The sequence below is a fragment of the Panulirus ornatus genome, chromosome 72 (assembly GCF_036320965.1).
Source record: "Panulirus ornatus isolate Po-2019 chromosome 72, ASM3632096v1, whole genome shotgun sequence".
Taxonomy (NCBI): Eukaryota; Metazoa; Arthropoda; class Malacostraca; order Decapoda; family Palinuridae; genus Panulirus; species Panulirus ornatus.
Genome location: NC_092295.1, coordinates 2540548 through 2549553, shown reverse-complemented (window position 1 = coordinate 2549553; position 9006 = coordinate 2540548). Strand labels below are relative to the sequence as shown.

Here is a 9006-nt window from a genome sequence, read left to right as displayed (position 1 = left end):
TGAGGTCGAGTCTGATGGGGTCTGGAAGCCATGGCTGAGGTCGAAGTGAGGTCAAGACTGATGGGGTCTGGAAGCCATGGCTGAGGTCAACATGAGGTCGAAAGTGATGGGGTCTGGAAGCCATGGCTGAGGTGAACGTGAGGTCGAGTCTGATGGGGTCTGGAAGCCATGGCTGAGGTCGATTTAAGGTCAAGACTGATGGGGTCTGGAAGCCATGGCTGAGGTCAAGACTGATGGGGTCTGGAAGCCATGGCTGAGGTCAACATGAGGTCGAAACTGATGGGGTCTGCGACGACCTAAAAAGGGGCCAGGTGGAAACCCGATCCTCAAAGACGCACATCAACGTATATCGAAGACATGAAGTTACGTTCGCTCCAACGTCTTTCCAGCAGCAGTGACAGACAACTGGAATAAGTTACCATGATATAAAAAGGAGCTGGAGGTCTATCAAGGCATAGAAAACATGGCCATGTAAGCACAAATGTCCATTATCACTGACTAAGTCTTTTTCAAGTGATGGAAGTGTTTCCACAGTGCTTTCGTAACAGACTTAGCTGATGGTGTCTTTTATCCTAAAAGAACCATGCAGCTGGCCTTGGCTCAAGGTATTTTCCGTTCATCCTTCCCCAATAAAATGTCTGAGCCCACTATAGTCCATCTATATTACATGATGTTCCATCATGCTTCTAACTATCCATGCCAGTATATTCCATCTAGAGTACATGGCGTTCCATCGTGCTTGTCTTCCAACCAAATGGTGCGCCGATGGAGATGGGGCGAAGAAGAGGTCTTATGCTGTACTTTCCTTGTCTCCATCTATATACGTAGTTGGGGTCGTGGACTGTCCTCCAGCAGATAACCTGGTCATAGACCATCAGGTCTTGTGTTATCTGGCCCCCCTCCCATGTATACTGTCCTCCAGCAGATGGTCATAGACCATCAGGTCTTGTGTTATCTGGCCCCCCTCCCATGTATACTGTCCTCCAGCAGATAACCTGGTCATAGACCATCAGGTCTTGTGTTATCTGGCCCCCCTCCCATGTATACTGTCCTCCAGCAGATAACCTGGTCATAGACCATCAGGTCTTGTGTTATCTGGCCCCCCTCCCATGTATACTGTCCTCCAGCAGATAACCTGGTCATAGACCATCAGGTCTTGTGTTATCTGGCCCCCTCCCATGTATACTGTCCTCCAGCAGATAACCTGGTCATAGACCATCAGGTCTTGTGTTATCTGGCCCCCCTCCCATGTATACTGTCCTCCAGCAGATAACCTGGTCATAGACCATCAGGTCTTGTGTTATCTGGCCCCCTCCCATGTATACTGTCCTCCAGCAGATAACCTGGTCACAGACCATCAGGTCTTGTGTCATCTGGCCCTCCGATGGCCACAGACCATCCGTCCATATGTAATCTGGCCCTCCCATTCACACCACACTTCAATCCAGTGTTCGTACCTCTTTAGAGTTTGGTTACGTCCTTGGATACACCCAGCTCCGTCGTGGTCTGCGGTTCACGGAGGCAATAAACAATGGGGTCTCATGCATCTTCACGCCCGGAGGAGATGTACGGACGGGAAAACCTGTGTGTGTGTGTGTGTGTGTGTGTGTGTGTGTGTGTTGCACGGACCCGCCACATATCCTGGTCAGAGGCCTTAATAATTTTCCCTCTTGCTGTGGGGGTAAAAGACCCCCCTTCCTCCTCCTCCTCGCGGACCACCCCACTCCAGCGTGCCAGGCCACGCCCATCCATCCTCTCTCTCTCTCTCTCTCTCTCTCTCTCTCTCTCTCTCTCTCTCTCTCTCTCTCTCTCACACACACACACACACATTTGAACGCATGTACGAGCCGGCTCACATACTGTAAATACATACAAACATGTATTTATATGCGCGTAAGCAGGGTGTATAAACATCCGGACATCCATAAGCGGGTATACACACACACACACACACACACACACACACACACACACACACACACACACACACACACGACCTCCCATTTCATTTCTGCAGCGCTGGAGATCAAATACGTGCCCTTATTTTAATAGGTCGTGTGAGAAATTGGGTGATATATCAGTAGGCCTATTGTGAAAAAAAATTGGGTGACATATCTAAAGACCCATTTGTAGAAATTGGGTAATTTTTCAGGAGGATCATAGGAAAATATGGGGTGATATTCCAAGACGTCTAATGGGATAAATTGGGTCACATTTCAGGTCGTCTAATGGGATAAATTGCGTCATATTTCAAGTCGTCTAATGGGATAAATTGGGTCATATTTCAGGGCGTCTAATGGGATAAATTGGGTCACATTTCAGGTCGTCTAATGGGATAAATTGGGTCATATTTCAGGGCGTCTATTGGGATAAATTGGGTCATATTTCAGGGCGCTTGCTGGAGAAACTGGGTCACATTTCAGGAAAAATTGGGTCACATTTCAGGAGAAATTGGGGTGACATTTCAGGAGAAATTGGGGCGACATTTCAGGAGACCTATTAGAGAAATTGGCTAAGATTTCAGAGGGCCTATTGGCGAAATTGGGCGATAGACCAAGAGGCCTTTTGGGAGGAAATTGGGTAGTAAATTGGATGACGCCAATTCACAAGCTAAGACCGACACCAGTTCATGGCACTTTCCCCTACGACGAAGACACTCCCTTATCATCTACAGAAGATCTACTATCTACCATAGTAGATAGGGGTCTACTATCTACTATACTACCGTAGATAGACAGTTCGTATTGCGAAATGCGATGTATGTCAAGTGTCATCAATGGGGGGGGACACACAGGTCACACAACGGAGGTCAGGTCAATTCCCAGTTACCAATGGCATTTCGGGGTTCGATCCGTCGGGGCAAAGGACATTTCGGGGTTACCTCTGTACCCCCACAACATGTACAGAGATAACAGCTGTACACCCCACAGTGTACATGGGTACAGCTGTACCCCCACAACATGTACAGAGGTAACAGCTGTACCCCCACAACATGTACAGAGGTAACAGCTGTACCCCCACAACATGTACAGAGGTAACAGCTGTACCCCCACAACATGTACAGAGGTAACAGCTGTACCCCCACGACATGTACAGAGGTAACAGCTGTACCCCACGACGTGTACAGAGGTAACAGCTGTACCCCCACGACGTGTACACAGGTAACAGCTGCACACCACGACGTGTACAGAGGTACAGCAATGACCAGGTGAAGATCAATGCTGACCTGACACAGATGGCTGCCTCGCCAACAATGGAGCCGTGGCTCCCCCCCCCTGCGCCAGCTGGCCTCCCACCTGCACCACAGATGCTTGCAAAACACACGACTTCGCAAATGCAAAATCAGGTTCCACCTTTCTATACATATACCTAGAGGACCAGGGTTCGTGATCCGCTGGTGAAGAAGGTGTTGTGGCCCACAACCATGATCGGAAAGGCCTTCTGGTGTGTGTGAAGAGGATAAAAAACCCGAGGCCAGGATTCGAACCCTCTGGCGTGCTGGCCCGTGGTTTCGAAGCCACGGTAAACCACACGGAAACATAAATGGTATAATGTGGTAAGGATCTTTTTATCAATTTGAGGTTTCTATCATATAGGTGTGTATGAGAGAGAGAGAGAGAGAGAGAGAGAGAGAGAGAGAGAGAGAGAGAGAGAGAGAGAGAGAGAGAATTTCGGGTTTCTATCATATATGTATGTATGTATGTATGTGTGTGTGTGTGTGTGTGTGTGTGTGTGAGAGAGAGAGAGAGAGAGAGAGAGAGAGAGAGAGAGAGAGAGAGAGAGAGAGAGAGAGAATTTCGGGTTTCTATCATATATGTATGTATGTATGTGTGTGTGTGTGTGTGTGTGTGTGTGTGAGAGAGAGAGAGAGAGAGAGAGAGAGAGAGAGAGAGAGAGAGAGAGAGAGAGAGAGAGAGAGAGAGAGAGCATACAACACACACACACACACACACACACCCTCTGTGTCGGTAAACCAGCCAAGAACACATAAAGCAGAGAAAACTTCAAACACTTAAAGTGTCCAAACTCGTAACCCACAACACTAGTCTAACCTCACCAGAGCGCCGCGGGGTGGCGGCGGGAATGGATGAAGGCAGCAAGTATGAATTATGCACATGTGTATATACGTCTATGCCTGTGTGTGTATATGTATGTATACGTTGAAATGGATTGGTATGTATATGTGCTGTGTGTGTGTGTGTGGACGTGTATGTAGATACATGTGTGTGTGGGTGGGTTAGGCCCTTTTTTCGTCTGTTTCCTTGCGCTACCTCGCTGACGCGGGAGACAGCGACAAAGTATAACAATGAAAAAAAAAGAATATATATATATATATATATATATATATATATATATATATATATATATATATATATATATATATATATATATACGACGGTATACGACCCTTGACCATGACGGTATACGACCCTTGACCATGACGGTATACGACCCTTTTTTTAAAGGCCTTCCTCTGGCCCATACTCATTTCACTCCATCGCTACAGTTATTAACAAGGTAACGACTCAGAACCTCAGGTAATTAAGCTCACGAAAGAGAACCAGATGATTCACTTAATGGCCATTAACCCCCCCCCCCCACCCCCATACCCTGGTCATCATTCGCTATAAATGACCACTTAACTGACAAGCTGTCTGGCTGACTAGCTAGCTGGCTGGCTGGCTGGCTGGCTGGCTGGCTAGCTGGCTGGCTGGCTGGCTGGCTGGCTAGCTGGCTGGCTGGTTAGCTGGCTGGCTGGCTGGCTGGCTGGCTAGCTAGCTGGCTAGCTGGCTGGCTAGCTGGCTGGCTAGCTGGCTAGCTAGCTGGCTGGCTGTCTGTCTGTCTGTCTGTCTGGCTGGCTGGTTGGGTAGCTGGCTGGCTGGCTGGCTGGCTGGCTAGCTAGCTGGCTAGCTGGCTAGCTGGCTGGCTAGCTGGCTGGCTAGCTGGCTAGCTGACTGGCTAGCTGTCTGGCTAGCTGACTGGCTGGCTGGCTTGGCGTGAATCATCCCACATAAGAAGACATTATAATATACTACTCAAACCGGTTTTCCCCTCGGCATCTGTGAGTCACAAGGGGGGGAAGGACGTCATGAGGGGAAGTGAGTGGGGGTCGTGAGTCACAGGGGGGGGTGTCGTGAGGGGAAATGAGTGGGGTCGCAGGGAGTGAGGGGGAATATGTATAGTGGCTGACCCCAGGTCAATAGACAAGCTCCCAACTCCCTGGTATATATGTATATATATATATATATATATATATATATATATATATATATATATATATATATATATATATATATACCCTACCCCCATCTCTGGGGATCTGGGGAGTACTGGGGGGAGAGAGAGAGAGAGAGAGAGAGAGAGAGAGAGAGAGAGAGAGAGAGAGAGAGAGAGAGAGAGAGGAAATCAGAAGGGAAGTGAATGTGAATGAAGCAATAATTAGAAAACGGAAATAAACAAAATTAATATATATATATATATATATATATATATATATATATATATATATATATATATATATATATATATATATATATATATATAATGATAATCGAAAGACAATAATTAGGTTCAGCTACTTTTAAACGTATTCACTGGCTAATAAAAATAGCCATGAATGTCAGCAACATAGAAAACGAGTCAATAATGGCAAAGTATGGCAGTAACAAAGAAAACGAGACAGAAAAATAGCAAAGGATGGCAGTATCATAGAAAACGAGGCTCAAACATGACAACGGATGACAGTAACACAGAAAACGAGGGATAAAGATGATAGTGGATGACAGTAGCACAGAAAACGAGGGACAAAGATGACACCGGGTGACAGTAGCACAGAAAACGAGGCACAAAGATGACAACGGATGACAGTAACACAGAAAACGAGGCACAAAGATAACACCGGATGACAGTAGCACAGAAAACGAGGCACAAAGGTAACACCAGATGACAGTAGCACAGAAAACGAGGCACAAAGATAACACCAGATGACAGTAGCACAGAAAACGAGGCACAAAGGTAACACCAGATGACAGTAGCACAGAAAACGAGGGACAAAGATGACACCGGATGACAGTAACACAGAAAACGAGGCACAAAGATGACAGCGGATGACAGTAGCACAGAAAACGAGGCACAAAGATGACAGCGGATGACAGTAGCACAGAAAACGAGGGACAAAGATGACAGCGGATGACAGTAGCACAGAAAACGAGGGACAAAGATGACAGCGGATGACAGTAGCACAGAAAACGAGGGATAAAGATGACAGCGGATGACATCAACACAGAAAACGAGGCTAAGGGAAGACTCAAGCAAACGGTAGGCATGGGCGCTCGGGTCTATTATTACAGAGAGAGAGAGAGAGAGAGAGAGAGAGAGAGAGAGAGAGAGAGAGAGAGAGAAGGCCCCCCCCACCCGCACCTCCAAACCCCCCCAAAACACCCCCTGAAATACCTCTGGGGTGGCTGGTTCTCCCAGGGCGGGCGGCGCGCCCTTCCAAAGGCCGAAAATAGAACGACCACCATTTCTTCCACCTCCTCCACCACCTCCACCCAGTAATGCGTGCTCATTGGCCGTACAACGACCCTTAATTACCAGTTGTGGTGCCCCAATCCCCCACTATTCGCATCAAATGAGTTATTTAAACTGCCGGGGACCTGTTTAAAAATAACTAGGCATCGGTATTACGTGAATCTATGAGGGCGAGAGGCGATTTTCGTCACAAAAAATGCACCGAGTCACGCCCATCAAAGAAAATGGACGCGTCACTCTCATCACAGAAAATGGATGCCATTCTTTTGAGGGAGGACTTCAGTAATCTGTGGATGTTTTGGGTTATAGAAAATGGATTCTCTCGCTATGATATAAAGTTTACGTAAACACTATAATTTAGAACAACATATACGTAATTCTAGCCAGAGTTTCAAATGCTAAGAATTTAAGCTTCTAGAAGGCTGGATATATATATATATATATATATATATATATATATATATATATATATATATATATATATATATATATATATATGCATCGCCCATGTTATGTTTGATATAGTAAGGCGGTTAGATAAGTAAGGCTATGTTAGGTTAGATATGGTATGGTGGATAGATAAGCTGGGCTATGTTAGATTAGATATGGTAAGGCTGATAGATAAGTAAGGCTATGTTAGATTAGATATGGTATGGCTGATAGATAAGCTGGGCTATGTTAGGTTAGATATGGTATGGCTGATAGATAAGCTGGGCTATGTTAGGTTAGATATGGTATGGCTGATAGATAAGCTAGGCTATGTTAGGTTAGATATGGTATGGCTGATAGATAAGTAAGGCTATGTTAGATTAGATATGGTATGGCTGATAGATAAGCTGGGCTATGTTAGGTTAGATATGGTATGGCTGATAGATAAGCTGGGCTATGTTAGGTTAGCTAGGATATTCTCTGCTAGGCTTGCTAGGCTACGCTTTGTTATGCTAGGTTAGGTTTACAGGTGTGTAACGCAATGCCAGGCTGGGTTTACAGGTGTCTAATCAAAGCTAGGCTAGTTTTACAGGTGTGTAACGCAATGCCAGGTTAGGTTTACAAGTGTGTAACGCAATGCCAGGTTAGGTTTACAGGTGTTTATAGCATTGAGTCTCACAACAGATGTGTCCACGTATGCACGCAGGTGTGTGTGTGTGTGTGTGTGTGTGTGTGTGTGCGCTACGTCACGCAGGAGGGGCAGGTAGGAACAGGTATGTGGGTCAAGAACGAGATCAACTGACCTTTGTCCAGCTTCCCATATACCCCGGGGCGCGCCGGGGGGCCCCGCGGGTCGTCCGGGGGTATGAATTCCCCCAGGGCCTCCCACAGGGTGGCCAGAAGTCGGGCCCCGGGCCCCAGGAGGCCGAGCGCCAGGCCCCGGAGACACCCCCCGGGGCGCCCCAGAAGCCCCGGCACCTCCCCCGTGCCCCACCAGGGGATGTCCAGCATCACACACACACACGGCCGGGGCCCCCAACCCCCCCTTCGGCTCACCTCCCCCGAAGGGGGCCCCGACGGGAAAGAGGGGGGTAGGGGGGGTCCCCTACATCACTGGTGTACACTGGGGCTTCAGAAGGGCGGGGCGGGGCTGCCCCATCTACACTATCACTACGGCACTAAGTGACCCCACGGGCCCCAGGGGGGAGGGGGCCCCCCCTCTCACACACAACGGGGCCAGAAACCCTTCAAAAGAGGGTCGGAAAACCGTTTGCTTTTTCCGGGGGTGGGGGTGGGGCGGCGTGAAGGGGGGGGAGGAGGGGGATGATAATTCCAATGGGGCGTTCGAGCGGGGGCCCCACGAAGATAGGGAGCAAGTGTGGGCAACCAGCACGGGAAATTCTTACTGAGGGGCGAGGTGCCCGCGCGCGCGCCCCGCCACCACCTACCCCCCCCCCCCCGCCCCAACACGACACACCCCACCCCCCCACCACTCACCCCCTCCTCACTCCCCTCTCTCTCTCTCTCTCTCTCTCTCTCTCTCTCACACGGCCGTGCCAAGGTGGTGCCTCTAGAGGGGGGAGGGGAGGGGAGGGGAGGGGAGGGGAGAGGAGGGGGAGGGGAGAGGAGGGGAGGGGAGGGGAGAGGAGAGGAGAGGAGGGGAGGGGAGGGGGTAGCCCCATGCCACACCCAGCATTTACCCCCCCTTCCTCCCTCCCCCTTCCTCCCCTCCCTCTTCCCCCTTCCTCTTCCCCCCTTCCTCCCCTCCCTCTTCCCCCTTCCTCCCCCTCCTCCCTCTTCCCCTTCCTCCCCTCCCTCTTCCCCCTTCCTCCCCCCTCCCTCTTCCCCCTTCCTCCCCTCCCTCTTCCCCCTTCCTCCCCCCTCCCTCTTCCCCCTTCCTCCCCCCTCCCTCTTTCCCCCCTTCCTCCCCTCCCTCTTCCCCTTCCTCCCCTCCCTCTTCCCCCCTTCCTCCCCTCCCTCTTCCCCCTTCCTCCCCCTCCCTCTTCCCCCTTCCTCCCCTCCCTCTTCCCCCTTCCTTCCCTCCCT

The 9006-nt window shown here is 49.4% G+C and overlaps 1 protein-coding gene across 2 annotated transcripts in view; it reads right to left on the bottom strand.

The window, feature by feature from the left end:
- The window catches only part of LOC139748152 (uncharacterized), a 249575-nt gene extending 241330 nt beyond the window's left edge, over positions 1 to 8245 (bottom strand). The window contains exon 1 of one of the 2 annotated variants that reach the window (XM_071660863.1): positions 7764 to 8245. In XM_071660863.1, coding sequence (XP_071516964.1) covers positions 7764 to 7971 — 208 coding nt within the window. In that variant the 5' untranslated portion in view covers positions 7972 to 8245. The remainder of the gene's footprint in view (positions 1 to 7763) is intronic. The other variant, XM_071660865.1, reaches the window with a different exon arrangement.
- Positions 8246 to 9006: the final 761 nt, after the last annotated feature.